This window comes from Oryctolagus cuniculus, chromosome 13 (genome assembly GCF_964237555.1).
Source record: "Oryctolagus cuniculus chromosome 13, mOryCun1.1, whole genome shotgun sequence".
NCBI lineage: Eukaryota > Metazoa > Chordata > Mammalia > Lagomorpha > Leporidae > Oryctolagus > Oryctolagus cuniculus.
In genome coordinates, this window is record NC_091444.1 from 102,890,332 (window position 1) to 102,915,849 (window position 25,518).

At 38.5% G+C, this 25,518-nt stretch overlaps 1 protein-coding gene across 4 annotated transcripts in view; it reads left to right on the plus strand.

The window, feature by feature from the left end:
• Nucleotides 1–21,177, plus strand: part of LOC103350869 (coiled-coil domain-containing protein 7) — an 81,099-nt gene extending 59,922 nt beyond the window's left edge. Inside the window, exons 10-17 of one of the 4 annotated variants that reach the window (XM_070056097.1) lie at nt 3,576–3,606; nt 4,009–4,098; nt 8,929–9,056; nt 11,021–11,072; nt 13,212–13,277; nt 14,481–14,678; nt 18,746–18,783; nt 21,045–21,177. In XM_070056097.1, coding sequence (XP_069912198.1) covers nt 3,576–3,606; nt 4,009–4,098; nt 8,929–9,056; nt 11,021–11,072; nt 13,212–13,277; nt 14,481–14,678; nt 18,746–18,783; nt 21,045–21,063 — 622 coding nt within the window. In that variant the 3' untranslated portion in view covers nt 21,064–21,177. Of the gene's footprint in view, nt 1–3,575; nt 3,607–4,008; nt 4,099–6,646; nt 7,339–8,500; nt 8,587–8,928; nt 9,057–11,020; nt 11,073–13,211; nt 13,278–14,480; nt 14,679–16,751; nt 16,845–17,889; nt 18,080–18,745; nt 18,784–21,044 lie in introns of those variants that run through there. The other 3 variants (XM_070056095.1, XM_070056096.1, XM_070056098.1) reach the window with 3 other exon arrangements.
• The last annotated feature ends 4,341 nt before the right edge of the window (nt 21,178–25,518 follow it).

Sequence of the window (25,518 nt, forward strand, 5' to 3'; positions counted from 1 at the left end):
TCAATTAGGTGGTTTAAAGATATAGGTTAAAAGAGAGTATGACTGTATTTATTATCTTTTTAAAGACTTATTTATTTATTTGAAAGGCAGAGCTACAGAGAGGCAGAGAGAGAGAGAAAGAGAGAGGTCTTTCATCCACAGGTTCACTCCCCAGATGGCCTCAGTGGCTAGAGCTGTGCCGATCTGAAGCCAGGAGGCAGGAGCTTCTTCCGGGTATCCCATGCGGGAGCAGGGAAGCAAGGACGTAGGCCGTTTTATACTGCTTTTTCAGGCCATAACACAGAGCTGGATCAGAAGTAGACCAGCCAGGACTTGAACTGGTGCTCATACTGTATGCCGGCACTGCAGGTGGCCACTTTACTCGATATACCACAGTGCCGGCCCCATGACTGTACTTATAAATGAGTTGTGGTATCAAGATAGAGCAATCATGCTGGTCTTTGGCAGAGCTATTACACATATTCTTCAGGATCTCAATACATTTTCCAGCTGTTGACCTTTGGGCAGTGAGAAATGGACAAATAATCACAGACTTAGAGGGCCTTGAAAAATTATTTTCTCAATTATGAGACAAATTGCGGTTCCTATCAGAGATTCATGAGAGAATGATCTGTGAAAGCATAATTTCTGTTTAGTGAACGGAATGCTAAGAACTGGTATCCAGCCCTGGGAATGGATTTGTCAGCTTTGGTGAAAACATTTTCCACTCCCACAATCATGTGGTCCTGATGGGAAAACCGGCTTGCTAAGAGTTCTTTCATGATGGTTTTTTAAGAGAGACACACAGGCCAGAAATCAGGGTGGTAGGCTGCCTTGACTTTCAGATGTATCAGGTTTTATGTCAGTATTTCATCATAATTCCATCATGGCAAGTTCACAGAATTTCAGTGGTCAGCTAGGGCACTGGCAAGGCAAAGGCATCCATTTGGTTAAAAATTAGTGACAAGTTCAATGACAAGTTCAGAATTTACACCATTCAGAGAACCATAATGTTGATTATAGATATAAATGTTAAAGAAATTAAACTGGGGAAGTATTAAATAGGCAAAGTATTTAGCTCTATCAAGATCATAAACTCCTTGTTTAAACTGAAACTAAGGATATAAACAATTTACTGGGGGAAAATATTTCTGCATATACAATAGAAAAAGGTAATGATAGGTAACTTCATAAAAAGTAAAAATATAAGAAAAATAGACAAAGCATATAAAAAGATAATTTAAGGTACATAAAATGGACAGTAAGCATTTTAAATGATGTGATCAGGGAAATGCAAAGCAAAAACAATGACAGCATTTTTTTATTTGTTTACCAATATAACACAATTGATGTGTTGTACTATATGAATTAATGGTATAACTAGTACTCAAACAGTACTTTACACGTTGTGTTTCTGTGTGGTGCAAACTGTTGAAATCTTTACTTAGTATATACCAAATTGATCTTCTGTATATAAAGATAATTGAAAATGAATCTTTATGTGAATGGGATGGGAGAGGGAGAAGGAGATGGGATGGTTGCGGGTGGGAGGGAGGTTATGGGGGGAAAAAGCCGCTATAATTTAAAAGCTGTACTTTGAAAATTTGTATTTATTAAATAAAAGTTAAAAAAATAAAAAAACCACAGTTGATAAGTTTTCTAATGTCAAGTCTTGACAGAGGTAGTATGATGGGTACTCCTACAATGCTAGTGTATAGTATAGAAATTTCCTACTTTCAAGGATATTTTAGTGCAGTTTATTTAACAGTAACAAAAATTTATACCATAAAGTGCAACAAATCCCATTTCATCCACCCCAGGGGAAAAAATACAAATATACTCGAGGAAGCATAGAAAAATAAAATTGTTACATCATTTCAATAGTAGCAGAATTAGAAAGAATCTCAATTTTTGTTAGGAGTATGAATCAATGAGCTGTGATAAAAGAATTATAAGGGAATACCATGAATATCAGTGTGGCAACAAATTAGATAATTAAATTCTATATATTCCTAGAAAGATCCAAACTGAACTGATTCAAGAACTAGAAAATCTGACTTTAGCCATAAAAAATAAAAAGATTTAATGAGTAATTAATACATATCTCACACAGAGAGGCTCAGACCATGTGGCTTCACTGGTGAATTCTATCAAATATTTAGATAAGAATTGTGGGGAGCAATCCGGACTAGACTGTTACTCGAATTAAGACTTATTCTATGCATCTGCTCTCCCACAATATGGCGCTGGGAGAGAAGTAAACAGCTTCCGCACAGCTGCCTCGAGTTCAACTAATAAACTGTAGGACTTGCTCCTGATTGGAGAGCAGCGTACTCGGCGTGTGGGCAGCCGAGTTGGGATTGGCGGAGGAGGACTATAAAGGAGGAGAAAGACGGCGTGCACCAGGAACATCTATGGGGAACATCTAGCTGAAGGAACACCCGTGCAGCCCCCGAGAAAGCCGGCCGGCGGTGTGCCGCTCCCCTGCGGAAGTGGGGAATGTGGCCAGGGGGAACTGCCCTTCCAGGGAGGTGGAAGGGATAGTAGCCAACCCGGGAAGAACCAGCAGCAAACCCGGGGAGGGCCGAGCAGACAGAAAGAACAGCGCAGGGTCCTGTGTTGCTCCTCCACGAAGAGGGGGAGCGACAAAGAATCATTATGAAGGATGGACCTTGAAAAAGTTCATGGAAAAGTATAATTAAAAGATGTCTACTTTCCATTTTCCATGAAGTACCCTTGAATCAATCCTTCACAGACTCTTCAAAAAATACAAGAGTTAACACTTCTGAATCCATCCAATGAGATTAGTATTATACAGTAGAAAAAATAAACAATAATATCAGAACTAATTAAAAATACAGACCAATAACTGTTATGACTATGAACACAAAGATCCTCAACAAAATTCTAGCACTCTGAATCCAGCAACATATAAAAAAGATTAGACATCATGAACATATGAGATATATCTCAGACAAGATTGGTTTAAAATACAAGTATCAATTAATATAATACATAGTATTGACTAAATAAAGGAGGGAAAAATCCACATGATCATCTCATTAGACTCAGCTGAAGTATTGACAAAATCCAATATTCCTTAATATTAAAAAAAAACTCATAAAACAGGGAATAGGTGGAAATTCCCTTGATGTGGTAAAGGCTATGTACAAAGAACCTATAGATAACGTCATACTTAATGGTGCAAGATGAGTAAGTTCTCCCTAAGATCAGGAACAAAGACAGCACATTTGCACCACTTGTATTCATCATTTAATGGAGGTTCTTGCCAGGGAAGTTACAGAAAAAGAGAAAATAAGTGTATAAGTTGGAAAGGATGAAGTAAAACTTTTCTCTGTTTGCAAATGACATGATCTTGTTTGTAGAAAATCCTGAGAGAGTCACCACAAACTACCAGCAGTACAGGTTGAACATCTGAAATCTGAATGCAACACAATTTGAAATGTCTGAGCACCAACTTGGCACTTAATTTGTATCATCTTAAACTGTTTACAAATGAAATGCATAAATGTGTTACATAGATAAAAATATAAATGTAGAGTTATAATACAGTACAAATATTTTTGGTTTTTCAGAGCTATGAAAGATCGAGATTCATTAGAGACTGTGAGTAAAACACTCTTAATTTAAACTTGTATTTTGTCCTTGTGTTCTTAATAGACTCTGGAAAGTGTCAGGATACATAATCCTAAATAAAGAACCAGTGCTGACTCAGATTACTCAAGAGATGTATCTGTGAATGTGTGAGCTGGGAAACTCAATTCTTTTAATTTTATTATACCTTATTTTTACTGGTCTTTTGAATAGTTCCATTAATTGCCTCTTTTAGTTTTATATTTAACCTCTTTAGCTTCAATAATAGCTTCGCAATACAGATTAATACCATTGTTTTATTATTATATTCATGAATTAATGCTTTCTTGCCTTAATGGTTAAGTAGCCAACTAACCTTTCTGTATTGAAATGCTTGCTTGCTTGTCATTATTACTAAGATTGTAATATTTTTAGAAATGCAAACAGATGCAGGATGATTTTGAATTGCTATCAGAGGAGAAACTGATGCTGGAAAATGAACTACAAAATCTGAAGGGGACAGAGGTGAGTATGAGAATGGCAAACAGTACCTAAACGAGGCTTCTTAGTTTAGGATAGGAGTCAAAGAGGTATTTAAATGTATTATACAATGTTTTCAACATTAGCAATTTATAACAGCCAAGCTTTAAAAATAAAATAATATTCTAAATGACTGTATTAGCTATCGAAACCAAAAAAGATGCTATGAAAAACATATAAAATCTAAATATTTCAAAAGACATTTCTAGATTAAGTAATTATCCTTACTGAATTATCAGTAAAATAAGGTTTTCAAATATATTTCGGATGAATTTTATGGTATTCTCAGCTATTATGTAATGCATGTGTTCCAGTTCACTTTCCCAACTAGAGGGACTAGAAATGCCAAAGAATCAGTTTCCTTGTGGATTTTCTTTTTCTCTGTCATTTTTATACAGCTTGCACCATCAAACTATAGACAACAAAGTCAAATAGATTAGAAATAAATTTTTATTTGCCACTTAAAAACCTAAGGCAATTGGGCCAGCGCTGTGGTGTAGCAGGTAAAGCCGCTGCCTACAGTGCCAGCATCCCAAATGGGCACCGGTTCGAGTGCTGGCTGCTCCACTTCCAATCCAGCTCTCTGCTATGGCCTGGGAAACCAGTGGAAGATGGTCCAAGTGCTGGGCCCCTGCACCCACATGGGAGACCCGGAAGAAGCTCCTGGCTCTTGGCTTCGGATCGGTGCAGCTCCAGATGTTGTGGCCAGTTGGGGAGTGAACCATCAGATGGAAGAACTCTCTCACTCTCTCTCTCTCTCTGCTTCTCCTTCTCTCTGTGTAACTCTGACTTTCAAGTAAATAAGTAAATCTTAAAAAAAAAAAAACCCTAAGTCAAATGGCTGCAAAAGCTACATTCTGGATAATAATCCTTTGTTAGATAAGTAGCTTGCAACCATTTTCTCCCATTCTTTGGGATGTTTCTTCTCTGTATTGATTGTTTCCTTTCCTGTGCAGATGTTTCTGAGTGTGATTTAATCCAAGTTATCTAGTTTTGCAATAATTTGTGACACCATTTTTTTAAGGATTTATTAATTTATTCGGAAGTAAGAGAGAGGCAGGGGCAGAGAGGGCGAAAGATAAAGTCTTCCATCCTCTGGTTCACTCCCCAAATTGCCCCAATGCCTGGAGCTGGGCCCATCCAAAACTAAGAGCCAGGAGCTTCTTCCGAGTCTCCCATGTGGGTGCAGGGGCCCAAGGACTTGGCCATCTTCCACTGCTTTCCCAGGCCATAGCAGAGAGCTGGATCAGAAGAGGAGCCCCGAGAACTCGAACAGGCGCCCACCTGGGATGTGTGTTACGCCACAGTGCCAGCCCCTGTAACACCTTCTTGCCTTGCTGCACAAGCAAGGATTTCTAGAATAATATTGAATAGAAATGCTGAGTCATAAGAATGGGCATTTTTCATTTGTTCCTGCTTTTACATTTTCAGAGGATATCATCTTGTTTTCTGTGGTCAGTTAGTGCCTCTCTCTCTCTCTCTCTCTCTCACTTGCACTCTCCCGTGTATCATTTAAAGAATTTTTCTTTTTTTCCCCAGTTTGCTGTTTCCTTCTGCTTCAGTACACTGTTCAGGCCTGTGCCCACTTCCCAATTCTAAAGCTACTTCCATGTTTGGAAATTCTTTGCTTCAGCACACTCTGCTTCCCTGTACCAAAATCTGTGTTACTTTCCTGTTGGCTGCTGCTGCATTTGGTGACTGCATTGGTTGCTTTAGGGTTATAGTCTTTGTCGTTAGTTTATTGAATCTACCTTCAAGCAATATTAAATCACTTTATGGGTAAGAACCTTAAAATAGTGCAATTTGTCCCTTCTCAGCCTTTGTGTTGTTGTTTCCTACATTATACTGCCTATGCCGTAAACCCCACAGCATACTGTTATTGGGCTTGCTGTATCCTATTACCTTTTAAAGAAATATGAATAATAAGAAAAGTATTTTTTAAATTTACCCATGTGGTTATTGTCCGTGGGCCTGAAATATGTCCTTACCAAGACGTTAGGGCCATCCATAGCCCAGGCTTGCCTGGCCCCTTCGTATGAAATAGCTTCCTGTTCTAGGAGTGCGCCTTTGATTTGTGTAATCACGTGCTTAGTGCTCTCTAGCGATGCCCCCAGCTTTTTGTATTTTAGACTGCACAGGGGGAGTTCTTGGTCCTTCCTCTGGCACGAGACTGCTGCCATAGCCAAGTGCTCTGTCTCAGGTAGCCACAGAGGACTACTGCATGTTATTGAAGCTGACCTCTCTGTCTCTTCTCCATTAAAGTAAAGCCTTGTTCTGTTTAGTGTTTGGCTGTGTTGCTTGCTTGGTGACCTTGGTACCAAGGTACAATGGCAGGAGTATTGAGAGCCCTCTCTCCAGAATTGGTAGCCAGTGCATGGTATTCTGCATAATAGTTGTTGTTTTTCTAAATGCTCTAATTTGTATAGTTCTGTTCTGCTTGAAGGATTCTTTATTTCTTTTGTTGTGTAAATCTGCTGTTAATGTATTCTTTCAACCCTTTGATTTTTTTTAAATATTGATTTTTTTTTTGAAGGAGTTACACAGAGAGAAGAGAAGCAGAGAGAGGTCTTCCATCTGCTGGTTCACTCCCCAGTTGGCTGCAATGGCCGGAGCTGTGCCAATCCGAAGGCAGGAGCCAGAAACTTCTTCTGGGTCTCCCCCACGGGTGCAGGAGGCCAAGGCCTTGGGCTGTTTTCTACTGCTTTCCCAGGCCATAGTAGAGAGCTGGATCAGAAGTGCAGGAGCTGGCACTCGAACCAGCACCCATATGGGATGCTGGCACTGCAGGCGGTGGCTTTACCAGCTATGCCACAGTGCCGGCCCCCTGATTTTTTTTTTTTTTTAATTTTTTTGTTTGGTTTGATTTTTGCCTTCAGGCTTGATTTTTTCTTTTTTTGGAGAAAAAATTCTGGTTTGCTTTTTTTCTTCAAGTTCTTTACAGCTGTTGCTCCCTTTTCCTCTGACTTCTGTCAAGAAGTCTGCTCCCCTCCTTTCCTGTATGGGATCTGCTTTTCCCCTCTGTATGCATTCAAAATGTTTTTTAATCATTACTTTTAAATAGCTTGATTATGATATGTCTTGAGGTAGCTTTCTTGCTGTTTTTATATAGTTTTGCAGTGTATAATTGTCATCAAATTTGAGACATTTGCACCTCTCTCTTGCATCATAGACTCCAGTTACAAGTATGTCATTCCACTTGAGGTTGTCTTACGGTCACTGACAATGGCTTCTTTGTTTTTCAGTGGGATTTTTTTTGCTCTCTCCTTATTTCAGTGTTTATTGATTGCCAATACAGATTCATTTTTTTCTGAATAAGAAAGAACTCCAAAAGCTTACATGTAAGCTATAAAATTATTTTGGGATGTTAAATTTTTGTTAATTTATTATCATATTTCTCATATTTATGAGGAATTACTACATTTTGTGTTTAACTTGTGAGAAGATTGCCCTTATAGTAAATCTGTCCGTTATATGTTGTAGACTAAAACAGGAAATAACCACTTCATTCCTTAATAATTATTATGCTCATCTAAAATTTTCAATAATCTAATTGTTAATTTTTTTCTAATGATTATATAATCAAGTCGTACATGGCAGTTCAGAATTGCTTTAGAACATATGATCAGTTTTGCTTTAATTTTTTTGAAATGCAAATTTTTCCAACAGGATTAAACAATTTGAGCATAATTTGAATTTTATATATGTTTATACACAGTTTCATCTACAAAAAAAAAAAAATAAAATACTAGGTGAAGGCAGAAAGCAGCTTGGCTCACCCTGTGTAAAGTGTACCACACCAGCCCATATATGGTGTTACAACTTTTTATTCCATTTCAGATACGCCTCCTTTTACTGCGCAATAACTTGCAAATTGCAGTCTATTCAGGGTTCACTTGCACGGATAAGCTTTAGGTCTTTTTCAAGATAAAGAGCTATATTTTCTCGTAATATTTATGTATCCTCAATCATTTACCTGTGTAAAACCATGTAGTGCTGCTGTTTTATCATGTTTCTGTTTTTAAAAACATGACATTGACAGCACTTTCACATGACACGACCTCACCCATTTTTCTCATATATTTCATGCTTTTGTATAGTGAAGTGATTTTCAGGAGGGCGTATGACACATTGTGGTAGAACTGACTATAATTTATCTGAGAAATTTAGTCTTTTTGAATATATGTCAGCTTACAACTTATATTCAGCAAAGCACTGTTACAAATAGTCTAGCTGTATTATTCATTTTGCTTCTATTCAGATAATTTTCCTTAAAACATAGCATAGTGACTGTCAAAGTAAAATGGAAATCTCAGCAATATAAATTGTATTTCCCTATAATTTATTGTATCCTTAACCATTTATTTCTGGATTATGTAAAATTGCACAGAAAACAAGGTCTACAGACGACCCAACAAAGAAAGGTGTAAAAATGGAGAAGAAAAAAGACAAAGGAAAATATGAGGATTTGGAGGGGTGAGACATAAAGACACATGTTAATCTTTCTTTTCTTTGTTAATCTATGTTTTTATTTTATACAACTAACTCAAGGTTATATAAACATAACTTATTAGCAGGTTTTTAAAAGCACATTATCACATGTATAGTTTACTAAAGAGTCCAGCATATGGTTGTGGGGAAAAGCTGAGGAAAGGAAGATTAAATAACAAAAGGATATTAGAGGGGAAAATGAACCACCAGATATTCAGGAATAAGTAAACAACAGGTCAAATCTTTAAATAATTACAAGGAAAAAGTATTTATATTGTTTCTTCCATGGTCTGGCTAATGCTTTTTTTTTTTTTTTTTTTTTTACAGGCAGAGTGGACAATGAGAGAGAGACAGAGAGAGAAAGGTCTTCCTTTGCCGTTGGTTCACCCTCCAATGGCCGCTGCGGCCAGCGCGCTGCGGCCCGCACACCACGCTGATCCGATGGCAGGAGCCAGGTGCTTCTCCTGGTCTCCCATGGGGTGCAGGGCCCAAGCACTTGGGCCATCCTCCACTGCACTCCCTGGCCACAGCAGAGAGCTGGCCTGGAAGAGGGGCAACCGGGACAGAATCCGGCGCCCCGACCGGGACTAGAACCCGGTGTGCCAGCGCCGCTAGGTGGAGGATTAGCCTATTGAGCCGTGGCGCCGGCCCCTGGCTAATGCTTTTTAACTTATTAAATTCCTAGAGTTTGTTCTTTTTTTAAACTGTGCACTTAATTGTACCTATTTTTATACAAACACCTATTTTTATGTAGGTAAATTATTGTAAAGTGGCTTTATTAAAGTGAATATTTTCTTTAGTATTTTGTAAAAGAGTCATCATATTTTGAATTTGCTTAATCAAACCCTAGTATGAAAAGATAGTGGGTTTTTTTAAAGATTTATTTTATTTATTTGAAAGTGAGAGTTATAGAGAGAGGGAGGGAGAGAAACATAAAGAAAGGTCTTCCATCCACTGATTTATCCCCTAAAAGGCCAGGGCTGGCCAGCCCAAAACCAAGAGCTTCTTCCAGGTCTCCCACATGGGTACATGGACCCAAGCACTTGGGCTATCTTCCACTGCTTTCCTAGACCAATAGCAGGGAGTTAGATCAAAAGTGGAGCAGCTGGGACTTGAACCAGCACCCATATGGATCCCAGCATTGAAGGTGGTGGCTTAACCCACTGTGCCACAACCCAGGCCCTCAAAAGATAGTTTTAACGAGAAACTATAGCTGGCGCTGCAGCTCACTTGGCTAATCCTCCGCCTGAGGCACTGGCACTCTGGGTTCTAGTCCCTGTTGGGGCGCCAGTTCTGTCCCGGTTGCTCCTCTTCCTGTCCAGCTCTCTGCTGTGGCCTGGGAAGACAGTGGAGGATGGCCCAAGTGCTTGGGCCCTGCACCCGCATGGGAGACCAGGAGGAAGCACCTGGCTCCTGGCTTCTGATCGGCACAGCGCTGGCCGTAGCGGCCACTTGAGGGGTGAACCAACAGAAAAGGAAGACCTTTCTCTCTGTCTCTCTCTCTCTCTCTAACTCTGCTTGTCAAAAAAAAAAAATTAAATTAAATTAAAAAAAAAGAAACTATAAATTTACTCTCTGTTTGAAAAGAAAAATCACTGGACAAATGGCTTTGACCTTTATTTTAGAGAAGAAAAAATGATCAGAGAAGAAAAAGTGACCAATGTACTTTGAAAATTTCTGCCATTTTTTAGATTTTTAAAAAAGATTTATTTATTTATTTGAAAGTCTGAGTTACACAGAGAAGGAGAGGGAGAGAGAGGTGGGAGGAGTCTTCCATCCACTGTTTCACCCCCTAGTTGACTGCCACAGCCATAGCTGCACCAATCCAAAGGCAGGAGCCAGGAGATTCTGCCAGGTCTCCTGCACAGGTGCCAGGCCATAGCAGATAGCTGGGTTGGAAGTGGAGCAGCTGGGTCTCAAACCGGTGCCCACATGGGATGCCAGCACTGCAGGCAGTAGCTTTACCTGCTATGCCACAGCGCTAGCCCTGAAAATTTTTGTCATTTAACATAATAACACCAGTGAGAAGTTAGCTTGAGAAATATTATTCAGTTTTTTAATCATTTAATCTGTATGGATTTTCTGGATTTTAAAAAAATATGAATTCTTTTGTCAAAATTTCATCCCTTTAAAGTGGTTGAATGTCCTCAAAAAGCAAAGCAGGGATGGGCATTTGGTCTAGCAGTTAAACCAATGATTGGGATGCCTGCATCCATATCACAGTAACGTGGTTTGAGTTCCTGGCTTCTGGCTTTGGTCTGTTCCAGTACCAGCTGTTGTGGGCACTTGAGGAGTGAGCTGGTGAATAGGAATTGTCTGTCTGTCTGTCTGTCATTTTATGCCTCTCAAATAAAATAAATAAAAAATTTTAAAGCAAATAAGTGATACATTAAAATATCATGATGCATTTGAATTATAGGAAGATGACTTCAACCAAACAAACTAAAATGAAAGATGTGCTTAAAGTCCAGGTAACACACACTCTCTTTCTATGTGTCTATATTTGACTAATAGTTGTGTGATAATTATATATATAAACGTTGGTATGAAGGAAAGTAGAGGGGTGTGAGTGAGTGTGCACTAAAATTCTTTCTATGGTATGTCTTTTTTAGTTTACTTGTATCAGCAAGTTTCAGAAAATAAAGTAAGTCCAGACATATTTGTGTAATAGCAGGATTATGAAAATTCCTATGATTTACTTTGCTACACTAGCATTTTAGAAGAAAAATATCACTGGGATATATAATAGGAACTTATAATTATGTGACTTATTATAAGTTCCCTTAATCTATTTGAAATTGACATTTTCCATTAGCAAAGTGGGTAAAACAATAGGTATTCTATCAAAAAATGTAGAAGTTGTAAGAAGAAAATAAGAAAAAATTCATTAGAAATTATAAGCTTTGCAGCTTACTCTGTTTTATGTGATCCAATAAAAGGAATATGGATAGCTCATTATTTCATTTTGCCTTTGGAATACTTCTTTTTCATTTGTTACAAGTTAATTTCTTAGTTAATCATTACTGTGAGTGGCTAAAGAAAGGTGGTGTGTGTACCTGAATGATTGAAGAACCAGATAACGTAAATTCAGTAAAAGATGAGAGGGCTGCTTGAGACCCTGAATATAACATTAAACTCAACTGTACTAGTTTTCTATGGCTGCATAACAAGTTATCACAAATGTAGCAGCTTAAAACAACTTGTATTATGTCAAAGTGTCAGTGAGTTAGGAGTCTGATTATGGCTTAGCTGTGCCCTACGATTGGGATCTCAGCAGGCTGCAACCAACCTATTGGCTGAGCTCCATTCCATTCCGTATTTTGGGGGTCACTCAACTTCTGGAGGCAGTGTTCAGTTTCCTGCCACACGGCCTTTTCCTTAAGCAGTTCCTGTTTTAGGAGCTTCCTGTGGTGGCTGGAACTCAAGTGGGCAAAGCCAAAACCATCGAGTTTCTTACAATCTGACTCAGGCTAGAAGTCCTTGGCTGGCGCCACGGCTCAATAGGCTAATCCTCTGCCTGCGGCGCTGGCACCCCGGGTTCTAGTCCCGGTTGGGGCGCCAGATTCTGTCCCGGTTGCCCCTCTTCCAGGCCAGCTCTCTGTTGTGGCCAGGGAGTGCAGTGGAGGATGGCCCAAGTGCTTGGGCCCTGCACCCGCATGGGAGACCAGGAAAAGCACCTGGCTCCTGACTTCGGATTGGCGCGATGCCCCAGCTGCGGCGCGCCGGCTGCAGCGGCCATTGGGGGGTGAACCAACGGCAAAAGGAAGACCAAAGATTTCTTTCTCTCTGTCTGTCTCACTCTACCTGTCAAAAAATAAAAATAAAAAAAGAAGTCCTTGAAGTTTTTTCACCATACTCTCTAAAGAAGTCCTAAGGACAGTTGCTGCACAAGGAGAGGACTAGCCTACACTTGTAGGGTAGGAGGAATTGGTGGCAGTCATTTATAGAAATAACCTATCAGAACATTCAAGTTTTGTAAATATCCTACTGACATAAAATAATGAAAATTTCCCTGGCTGGATGTTAGTTAGCTTTTCCTAACTAACAAATTACTCTAAAATGTAGAGCAGATTTGTTTCTCTCTTGTGACTGGGTGGAAGTTCTGTCTGGGTAGGTTCGGCCTAGGTTGGCCATCTGAAGATAGTTTCCCTCACGTTTGAGGTTTCCACCTGGGACAGCAGGACCTCTTTCCAGAATCTTACCCTCCAAGAGGCCTGCCCAGACTAATTTTCAGAGGGTTTCCAGGAAGGAAGAAAACCAAACAAAACCTAAAGATCTCTAGAAGGTCAGAGCTCACAGAGTGCTGCTGTATCCTACTGGCTGACACAGAAATGTCACTATGTAAATTTTTGAGGACTTATTGAAAAGGGGGAAGGAAATGCTAAATTTACTGTAGTTGTAATTTGCTAGACTCCTGGTCAGTTTTCCTCTGGGAAATCAAGAGGAACTTGTAATTTCAGGTATCCTCATACCTGAGAAATATATAGTTAAATGCTTGTGCTCCAGTCATCACTGTGGCTATCTACAGACTTTTAGTAATATAATAATTATAAAAATAAATTAATGAAAATTGCCAAAATGAATATATCTTCTCCCTTGTTACTTCCTAGAAAGAAGCAGTTGCTCTGGAAGTTGAAAATAAAATTCTCCAAGAAAAACTGAAACAAGCTTTACAGGTAAAGGATATCGTACTCCCTTGAAATTAACAAGAGGGGAACTACCCATAAAAGGGGTTGCTGTTCTGGCACAGAGGTTAGCTGTAGCCTGTGATGCTTTTCAAGTCTGGCTGCTCCACTTCCTATCCAGCTCCCTGCTAATGGCCTGGGAAGGCTGTGGAAGATGGCCCACATGCTTGGGCTCCTGACACCCATGTGGGAGACCTGGATGTAGTTCTTGGCTCCAGGCTTTGGCCTGGTCCAGCCTTGGGTATTGCGCCCATTTGGGGAGTGAATCAGCAGATGGAAGTTCCCTCTCCCTGTGTTCCTTTCTATCTGTGATTCTGCCTTTGCAATACATAAATCAATAATCCTTTTCAAAACATAGATCTATAAAAAGCTCTTTAAATGAAAAATCGACCTTAAAAGTGTCTACATATTATACTGTTTGTCTAATTAAAGTTATATTAATTTTATTCAATAGAAATGTATTAATAAAATTTAATATTCTTTCTTATCAAATATAGTAAGCCAGAATGAAAACTTTTTTAATCAGATAAGAGCAACCTATTTCAAACTTATATACAGTATACTTAAAGGAAAAATACTGCAAGTATTCCAATTAAACTCAGTTAAACTGATCTTCCACTTCTATTTTTCTAATTATAGCTAAACACTAAAACAAAAAATGAAAGAAGCCACAGACATTTTCCTAGGTGATGAGGTTATTCATGAGTTATCTTCTTTTTGACCTATCCTTTCATACAAATATAACTAAATAAAATAGGTAAATAAAATAAAAACTAAATAAAAATATAAAAGATGACATTTTAAGGTAATTATTTTCTACATTTTATTTCATTCTTTGATATTATAAGTATTAATTATCCTGATTACAACATGCCACTTCTTGTAATATATATTTCTTATTGATTTTTAATTTGCCTGTATAAAAACTACAGCCTTAAAAAAAGGAGAAACTTTAATGTGTAAAAATAGTCCTCAAAAGTAGAAGAGTTTTTTTCACATCGTTTAATTTTAATTGTGGAGCTGTTAAAGTATCGATTATACCAATGGCTTAACCTAGCTTCCTCCTACTCAATAAAAATAAAGGTTGAGAAATAAGATGGGCATAAATATATACAGAATACTAAAGATTGCAAGATTAGCAGGAAAATATCCTAGACAACAACACTTGATAAACTGGGACTTCTTTAAAAACAGGAAGCTGAAAGAACTAAGAATCAACTTGAGTATCTCCGAAATCAAGAGAAGTGCAAGGTATCATTGGAAATGGACACTACTAAAATAAAAGTTAAAGATGAAGATACAAAAAATATACCCTTGAAGCAAGAAAAAAAATCAGTAGTTCCAGTTACAGATGAACAAAAGATCAGTGATAAAATCCAAAAACATCCACAGGTAAGGAAATATCCAAAACAGAGGTAGCAGTAAGTGTTGTAGAAATTTGTCTTTCACAAGATCATTGACTTCATATTTATATGTATATATAATATAATTTGAAAATTTTTCAAATTATCTATGCTTTTTTATTTAGACTTTCCCTCTTTTACCTTCTGGATATATCAGTTCATTATAGACTTGAGAACTACATTATAAATTAAACTATGCAACTTCACAGTTAGTATTGTTGAGTTAGATTTCAAATACAGGTCTTTTTACTTCTGTAATCGTACCTGAGCTATCTTCTTTTGTCTATATGGCTACATTTGAACCCTCAATTTGTTAATAGCTTAATGCTTTATATTTCTGAGTATTTTTTCCTAAATCCAAAATGAAGGTTTTCATATAAGCAAGTTAAATAAAGAAGAAGTTAAATAAAATAATAAGATGAATCTTAACAAAAAGAGTAACTTTATTACCTAATATGTCATGCATGTTACTTTCACATGGGCAAGTTATTTCTAATTTTTAATGGCTTACGTATAAGTCCATGCACACCTAACATCCTATAATATTCAACTCAACGTCGATAAACATCTCCTAATTGCTAGTTTCTTAGCCTGGATGATGCATGTAATGTCATTTATTTAGGTTGCCCTGTTCTGGCTAATGTTGAAACCGATGAAACAGATTGATACTGGAAATGGCAAGGAAATTGCTCACACTCATTGTCTTTGTGTCCTTTTCTTATAATAATTCTTCAGTTAACTATCATCTTACTGTTTTCTCAGCCACTCTATTACAATCATTTGTGTCAGTGTCACAGAAAACCTACTTGCTGCTGTTCCAAAGGATGCTTCATGGTTTTATCTGACTTGTCCTCTTTGCAGTGTTTGACCACAGTCTGTAGTTTGTTTAAGGAATAGCACAATTATTTTATTTTCCTTTTCTTTCTTGGGTATTCCTCTTTGTCCTGTTGCTATGTCCATCCTTTAAGTTGGTATTTCTGTGGGTTCTATCTAGTTTTATTCCACACACTCTTTCTGAGCATGCTCATATACCATCGTGGCTTCCAGCGCCATATAAATCTCTTATCTCTAGACATCATCTAATTTCCAGTCCTGTCTTTCATAAGAATACTGAGTTTGTCTACTTGAATGGGCTGCATAATCTAGAATTCATCATGTCCCCAGATGAATGGATTGCCTTCTTCTCAGACCTGTTTCATCTCAAATTCATCATTTCCTGGCATTCTCATCTGCTTAATCGCTGAAAATAGAAACTTGGGGTTCATTGGTTTCCCTCTGTTCCTTTGTCTCAACCCAATTATAAGCCATAAAATTCTGTCTGTTTTTCTCAATTTCACTGACAGTTCCCTTAGTCAAGCTGCCAGCAGGACTCTAATTGGTCTCCCTGTCCCCAGAATTCATTCTCTTCAGTCCAGTCTGCACGCTGGACTCTAGAGAGCTTTCAGAAATTGCTTATCTGTTCTCGTGACCTCTGCAGACCGATCATAGCAAAGCTAAAGAATCTGACAGGGGAAGGAGAGAGGGTGCCTCAGGGGAACCAGAACAAGCTGGGAGCATTCACAGGGCTGAGGGGTTTGTCTTTTGTTGGCAGGGAAAGGGGAGGGGGACCTTCCAGGGAGGAACTGAGGCTTCCGTATTTGGGAAATTTTGTTTTATTATCTCACAATATTTGTGGGTCCAGAATCCAGGCATGTCTTAGCTAGTTTATCTGGCTCAGGATCTCTCACAAGGATGCAAGCAAGGTGTTAGCTTGGTTGCCTTTATCTTAAGAATATATACTTCATGGGGCTGGCATTATAGCGCAGTGGGTTAAGCATCCTTTATAAGCGCTGGTTGGAGTGGTGGCTGCTCCACTTCCTTGTTAATGTGCCTGGGAAAGAGTGGAGGATGGCCTGAGTATTTACACTCCTGCTGCCTGTGTAGGAGACCTTGTTGGTGTTCTTGGATCCTGGCTTTGGCCTCGTCTGGCTCTGGCTGTTGTGGCCATGTGGGGAGTGACAGTGGATGGAAGATTTCTATCTCTCTGTGTGTCTTTCACTTCCTCTCTCTCTCTCGACTATAGAGGGAACTTAGAAATGTACACCAGCAGTGTTTAAAAAGGAAAGAAAACCAGTTTGGTGAACGTCTAGAAGACAGGTAAGCGTAAAGCCAGCTAGTCTCTATGTAGAGGAAACTGGCTTTAGGGATAGGCATTTGGCACAGCATTGAAGACTCCACTTAGGGTGCCCGCGTCAGAGTGCCTGGGTTTGGTTCTCAGCTCTGTTCCTGTGGGAATGTATATCCTGGGAAGCAGCGTGAAGGCTCAAGTAGCAGGGTCCCTGCTACTCCTGGTGGGGACCTGGATTGTGTTCCAGGCTCCTGGCTTCAGCCTGTCTCAGCCCTGGCTGTTGCAGGCATTTGAGGAGTGAATCAGGAAATGAGAGATCCCTTTCTGTCTATCTACTCATGCCTTTCAATGATGTAAATAAATAAATTAGTTAATTTTTTTTAAAAAAGAGAAGAAACCAAGATATATGAAGTTCTGACCTGGAATAAAATCTGGAATCAACATTTATGCTATAAGAAAATATCTATCATATTTATAAGAGATAATTTATTAATAAAATCACACTTTAATGATCACAGCTCACCTAACATTTTTCATTACATATCTCAATAAATATATGATGGGACTTCAAAAAGTTTATGGGGAAAATGGAATTAAGAGGTGTTTGGTGCAAAAGAATTTTGAAATCATGTGTATTTTTTCATAATACACATTTGTTACTTTTCCCTGAACTTTTTGAAGACTTTCATATTTGAGTAAACATTCTACATGTACTTTTTTTTTTACTTCAGAATGTTTTTGCTTAACATGTAATGCTATAAAGATAATTAAAAATGAATCTTAATCAAGAATGGGATGCGAGAAGGAGTAAGGGATGCGATGGTTTGCAGGTGGGAGGGTGGTTATGGGGGGAAGAACCACTATAATCCAAAAGTTGTAATTTTTGAAATTTATATTTATTAAATAAAAGTTTTCTATTTAAAAAAAAACATGTAATGCTTACACATGGGGCATTGTAATGTTTTAAGACATGTATACAGGGCCCAGCACTGTGGCACAGGAGGCTAAGCCTCTGCCTGCTGTGCCAGCATCCCATATAGGTGCTGGTTTGTGCCCTGGCTACTCCTCTTCCCATCCAGCTCTCTGCTTGTAGCTTAGGAAAGCAGTGGAGGATGACCCAAGTGCTTGGGACCCTGAACCTGCATGGGAAACCCAGAGGAAGCTCATGGCTTTGGATCTGCTCAGCTCCAGCCATTGTGGCCATTTGGAGAATGAACCAATGGGTAGAAGACCTTTTTCTCTGTGTCTCTTTCTCTTTCTCTTTATAATTCTGCCTCTCAAATCAATTAATCAATCAATCAAGTCTTTTAAAAAAACATGTATACAGTATAATCAGTATATTTTAAAAAAAATTTGTAAATTACAAAAAGTGTATCATATTGGGATATTATGTATCATATTAGCATTATATGCCTTTGAAAAAGAATACTTAAAAAGATTAAAGTTGTGGTATTTTATTCATAGTAGGGTAACTGTATAAATAATAATTTACTATATGCTTCAAAAAGAGTAGTAGGATTTTGAATGTTTTTATTACAAAGAAATGATAAATTTTGAGAAAATAGCTATGTTTATCCTGATTTGAACATATACAAAGTAGACATGTATTGAAACATCATGTGATACTCCATAAATATGTACTATTTTTGTGAAACAATTAAAAATGGGTTAGATAATATATAATGGTAAGTTCTAAGTACTTTGTTTAATAAAACTATAAAGCCCTCCTGACTTTTAATTTAGAAATATAGTTTTGGGATCTGCTTCTCTTCTATAATGTCTCTTTCAGTGTCAACTTATGATGATAATTTTTTAGGTTCTTTGATACCTTAGTCTTACAAAATATTTACATTAAAATAATATATTAAATGATATTTTTCTAAATGGCTTAATATAAACATTTATATGCACATTTGGCATATTTAAATTTAGTATTATCTTTATCACAGATCTCAACCATTCAAAACAAAGAATCATTTGAAGAAAGGTAAAACATTTAAAAATTGTTCTTTTAATAATTATATTAGTTTATATAGCTAAGTGATAAAAATGGCTATTTTAAATTCAGTGTCATAAAATTCATTGATTTATATCCTTGCTTACAATGGTGTACTGTTGTTTTTTAAAGTAATTCTAAACAGAAAATGTTTGTAATTTAAATATCAAAATTGAATAGTTTTGGTATATTCAAAAATCAAACATTTTAAAATGAGAATTGAAAGTAACAAGTCTAATTTCTAAGCACACCTTTTCTTTTCTGACCATAGTAATTAAATTTCTAGATAGTAACTGACCCTTATTTTGAATTTAGTTATCAAGACACAGGACTTAGATACATAAACAACTCTCTTAAAATTTCTTTGCCTTTCAGCTTAGCTGAGTCACTTGACATACAAATGTGTGTATGCAGGCACATATCTACTTGAGGTGATTGATTCACCCAGTTAGATCTTACAGTTGCGTTAGTGAAGCTGTTTCATTAGCACATTATAACTGAGTCACAAAGCTGTTCAGTCCAGAAATAGTAAGTCTAACCCAGGTATGTTAGTAGAGAAAAAATTCTGTCAGTAAGAGATTGTTCTTCAATAAAAATAAGCCAGGTCTGTATTTCCCTTTGGTGATTGAGATGAGTTATTGAGAATTATAATTAAATGTATATGAGGCTTTTACTTATTACTTAATTATATAAGGCTTAATATGAAAAGTTTTGGTTTGATTATGATGTAAAAAAGAAGAATTACCTAGAAGTGTGCATTTCTGTGTTTTATTATCACTTTTAATATTTCTAGACTAGAGACCTAGCTGAATTAGCAAGTATTAGGTAATAAGTATAATGATTAATGGCTAGAAATTTTGAAAAGGCCCATTTGTAATGTTTATAGTGATTGTGCTTATTTTTAAAGTATGTAAGTGAAAATTAGACACTGATTTACCTGTTGCTTTGCAAATGTATTATGAGTTTTCTTGTCATTTATTCCTTTATATTTTAAATATGTGTCTTGTTGGCATTGTGAACATTTGAGAATGTTTAAGTTTCAAAAATTATTTTAATTTTCATGGGTATTTAACCATCCATGACCCATGTAGAAAAGAAACAATGTGTGGTGCTCTTACATTCATGCTGATTATGGTAGAACCTGACATACTACTATAGTTTCTCTAAGGAAATAGCATTTGAAAATGCTGTAAATCTAATAATTTGTCACCCTAAAGAAGATAAAGTTGTCACTTTTAATATAAGTTGTTTTAATATTGAGCTTTTAATTGCCGCTGATGACTTTGATAGACATTATTCTCTGGGAGAATTTCAGAAAATGGAAACATTGGTTTTAGTAAACTATTTTGTAGAGAATCTGTAGTCTCTTGGAAAACAGAGTAAAGCAATCTTAGTTACTTTCCAAGGGTCATTGGAAAAAATATGTAGAGAGATTAAGATAATGTTTCTGTGAGGTACTACTGTGCCAGCCTCATTCTGCTTGCTGGTAAGTCACATCTGAAGTTATATGGAAAGTGGTAAATGGAAGAAGGGTTTTATGGGAACAGACTGAGGGTATCAAGATCAGAAAATACCATTGCATGAGTATCAGATAATCCTCCTTTAAATGACTATTTTTCTAGAATTGTTGATGATATAATGTCCTTAACGTCAAGAAGATTACTTCAATTTAATTTAGCTCTAACAAGGAAAGGTGGACTGAGTATCCATGCTATGCATGACATTGTACTAGATATTTCATGATATAAAAAGATGGCAAATAAATGATCATTACCCTTAATGCACTAGCAGTTAGACACTACATTTACAAAAATAAGCAGGGAATATTTGCAGAAGCTGCATTCTGTAAAAAGTTACCAACAAGCTACATCAAAAAGGAGGAAAAGGTTTTTTATGGCTGGAATGAAAACTATATAGCATTTTAATTTAAGATAGAAATAGACAGCTGGGTTGGATTTTCACAAGGGGATATGGAAGTAGGGCTTTCTAGTTAGACAGCTTTGTTTTGAGGCAAAGATGAGAGTGTTTAGAATCTACAATGTGCTCATGGAAAAGCCAGTAATTCATTTCATTTGGAGTCAAAGGAAAACAGTGAGAAAAGTGGCATGAAGTGGGTTGTTTCAGATTGTTAGGTTTTATAGAATTTTCTGTAATAACTTTATGTTAAATATTGGTAAAGATAATGAAAATTCGAACTATGAAGCCCATGGCACCATATTACTTATCAACATTCCTTTTGGGTTGCTTCGTAGACCTGAGCAGGATTTCTGAAACACTTTGGAACAGTCCCCCAAACCTTCAGAGATGGATGGAAGTCAAGAAGGGGACCCCCCCTGCATAGATGTGTGGTATTGCCTACAATAAAGTACCTCTTTTTGAACTTTATAACTTTTAATTATTTATTTGGGCTTAGGGAGTTACTTAGTACCAAATATTTAATCATATAATAGATTTTAATAATTTATTGTTGGATTGATGTTATGTTGCAGCCTCTTGGGGAGTGAACCTGTGGATAAAACATCTTTCTTTGAATCTCTCTCTCTCTCTCTCTCCTCTCTCTCTCTTTTGCTCTGCCTTTCAAATGAATAAATATGCACAAATTTTTGTTTTATGTTATAAGGGTTATTAGCTTTTCTTAAATATGTTACACCATTGACATTCACATGTTTTATGAAAAGAAAATATAAACTGTTTTTGGTGTTTTAAGAGTTATACGTCCAACCTACTTTAAAAAATCTTTTTGTTATACTTTCCCCCCAGTACTACCTAATTTGTTATAAAACACAAAATCAGGGGCTGGCGCTGTGGCATAGTGGGTTAAGGTGACACTGACATCCCATATGGGCACCGGTTTGAGTCCTGGCTGCTCCACTTCTTTTTTTATTTTTTTGACAGGCAGAGTGGACAGTGAGAGAGAGAGACAGAGAGAAAGGTCTTCCTTTGCCGTTGGTTCACCCTCCAATGGCTGCCACGGCCGGCGCGCTGTGGCTGGCGCACCGCGCTGATCCGATGGCAGGAGCCAGGTGCTTCTCCTGGTCTCCCATGGGGTGCAGGGCCCAAGTACTTGGGCCATCCTCCACTGCACTCCCTAGCCACAGCAGAGAGCTGGCCTGGAAGAGGGGCAACCGGAACAGAATCTGGGAATTAACCAGCAGATAGAAGACCTCTTTCTGTCTCTCCCCCCTCTTCTCTCTAACTCTGCTTTTCAAATAAATAAACTAAATCTTAAACAAACAAACAAATAACAAAAATGGGGGCAGCATTGTGGTATAGGGGGTAAAGCCACCACCTGCAGGGCTAGCATCCTATATAGGTGCTAATTTGAGTCCCTGCAGCTCCACTTCTTATCCAGCTCTCTGCTAATGCGCCTAGAAAAGCAGTAGAATATGACCCAAGTCCTTGGACCTCTGCACCCGCATGGGAGGCCTGGAAGAAGCTTCTGGCTCCTGGTTCCTGGTTTCGGCCTGGTCTAGCCCTAGCCACTGTGACCATTTGGGGAGTGGACCAGTGGATGGAAGACCTCTCTCCGGTTTGCATCCCAGTTACTTCACTTCCAAACAAGTTCCTGCTGAGATATCCTGGGAAGACATTAGATGATAGCTTCAATTCTTGGGCCCCTGCCACCCAAATGGGTTTCCAGGCTCCCAGATTCAACCTGGCCAAACCTGGCTGTGTAGGGACTAAAGCAATGGATAGAAGATTTCTTTCTCTCTGTCTCTTTCAAGTCGATGAAAATAAATAAATATATAAAACGTGGCCTCTTCCTTAATTTTTTTAACTGGTTTTGTTGTTTTGTAACCTGGCCCAAGTTACCAATTCAAGCATGGCACAAATTTTGGCAATAAGTTGAAGCTAACCAGGGCTAAAATGCTTCCCTGACAGGGCACACACACAAGTAAATTCCAGAGGCATATGTCTGAGTATCCCTGGAAAAGAGGGCTTTGCAATTGTCAGATTACATATTCCTCAGGCAGGGCAGGTTAACAAGACCCCCATGTGGTTCCCACCATGGGGATGAGGTTGAGCTCTTTGTCTTAGAAGGGCTTTCTGAAGACAGTTCCAAACAGTTTTTCTTGTGAATGACATCAGTTCATCTGTCTGGCAAGCATGGATGATGACATCTATAATGATGTTTGGGGAATGAACCAGTGGATGGGAGAGATCTCTATCTCTGTCTCTCTGCCTTTCAACGAAAGAAGATTTATGAGTGTTTTCCCCCCTTAAAGGAAAATAGATATGGGTAGGGATTGTGCTGGAAGTTTAGAAAACGGAGGGAGTTATGGAATGTTCCTGAGAAAGACAGTCCTGGAAAGAAAAAAAAAAATACAAGGCGATTTGGGCAGTTATGCAACGGCGGCTTTCCATTTTGCCTGGATGCCATGATGCACTGAGAAGGATTTTGAGGTGTCTGGTGATCGGTGTAACTGGCTGCACCCCTACACATCTGTTTGCTTGGAACGAGGCAATGCTTGGGCCTGCAGAATTGACAAGCGCTGTGTCACAGCAGGAGTTTGCTCCTTACATCACCTCGGTGACGGTGAAGACTGTCATGCAATGCTGTTAGTACCCTTGCATCAAATCTGTTACCATACATGCTCGTTATGTGTCATGTATGGTTCTTTAACTTAGAATTTCACTCTAAAGTGGACCATGAATGACACACATTTAGTAAGATTATAAATGTTATTTATATTGTTTTTGGCAACTTACCAAAGAATAAAGAGGAAGTGGCCGGCGCTGTGGCTCAATAGACTAATCCTCTGCCTAGCGGCGCTGGTATACCGGGTTCTAGTCCCGGTCGGGGCGCTGGATTCTTTCCCGGTTGCCCCTCTTCCAAGCCAGCTCTCTGCTGTGGCCGGGAGTGCAGTGGAGGATGGCCCAAGTGCTTGGGCCCTGCACCCGCATGGGAGACCAGGAGAAGCACCTGGCTCCTGGCTTTGGATCAGCACGGTGCACCGGCCGCAGCAGCCCTTGGAGGGTGAACCAACGGCAAAAGCAAGACCTTTCTCTCTGTCTCTCTGTCTCTCTCTCTCTCACTGTCCACTCTGCCTGTCAAAAAAAAAAAAAAAAAAAGAAAAAAAAAAGAAGTGAATAGCTTTATTTATTAACATTTTATTTACTGTGTGAGTGCCCTACCTTTCCTAGCCTGCCTACATCCACCTCTTCTCCCTTTCTTTCTCCCCCACACACTGCCTCCTCTCCCTCACTTGTCCTTTTTTTCTCTCTCACTTGCCCTCTCTCTCTCTCTCTTATTTATTTATTTATTTATTTGAGAGGCAGAGTTACAGACAGAGAGGGATTTTCCATCATTCCCCAAATGACCACAATGGCCAGTGCTGGGCCAGTCCAAAGCCAGGAGTTTCCTCCAGCTCTCCCACGTGGGTAGAGGGGCCCAAACACTGAGTCCATCTTCACTGCTTTCCCAGGCCATTAGCAGGGAGCTGGATTGGGAGTGGAGCAGCCAGGATTGGAACTGGCACCCATATGGGATGCAGGTGCCACAGGTGGAGGCTTATCCTACTACGCCACAGCGCCAGCCCCTTTGTCTTTTCTCTTCACAGTTCAAACTACCAGTAGGGCCTTGAAAGTGTGCCTATTCAAGGCAGGCACTGTGACGTAGTGGGTAAAGCTGCTGCCTGCAGTGCCAGTTCTAAACCAGCTGCTCCACTTCCAATCAAGCTCCCTGCTAATGTGCCTGGGAATGTCTTGGAAGATGGCCTAAATCCTTGGGCCCCTGCACCCACATGGAAGACTGGGAAGAAGCTCCTGGCTCTGGCTTCGGATTGGCCCGGCTCTTGCTATTGTGGCCATTTGGATAGTGAACAAGCAGATAGAAGACCTCTCTCTCTCTCTCTCTGCCTCTGCCTCTCTGTAACTCTGCCTTTCAAATAAATTAATTAATCTTTTTTTTAAGTGTGTCTATTCCACTTGTTAGATCACGTTGGCTGATGGGAGCCTCAATACAATCCTGCATGCATGCCTTCCTAGTGTTTTCATGCCCGATTCCCGCTCCCTTAGAAGTGCTGTGGCTATTAGACAGTGGTCCTTTTGGTTGCAGGAAATTAGAGAAATGAGGAGTTCCTGAGTGGGGGAATATCAATGAAATTCATACCTATATTTATGGCATTGTTCTTGGGCTTGCCACACCTTTTCTCTACTGTTACAATAACATCATTTGCCTGTGTAGAAACAGGTGGTTTATATCCTATAATAACTACTTCAACATCTTTAAATGTGTTTTGCTTTCTATATAAAGCTATGTGGTAAAATTAATGGTGTGAGTGATGATTTGTGTTACAACTGTGGATACACTTATAAAGAAGAGTCAGTTTATATTGTGTCCTTGAACTATTTTTATGCTTCAGTGATTGAAGGAGTATCTTCAAAAATGGTCTCCAGAACAGGGTTAGACATTGTTTCAAAACTTGTCTACTTAAATGCAAATACTTAATAAAATTATTAAATCAGATTTGAGGATGAGATGCCATCCTTAACCATTTAGGCTGAGAAAGCCACCCATTCACTTTAACATTGAACTCTGCTTTAGAACACCATTGTAAAAGCCTATTTGTCATAAAATTTATGGCATCTTATAAACCACCAGCCACCCTACACTTTTCTTTCTTATAATCTGACCTCTAGTGTTTGAAATTCGTCCTAACTAAAAAAAGTCAGATAATTGACAATACATTTAAAAATTTGCTTCTTTAGCGAAAGAAATTTCTA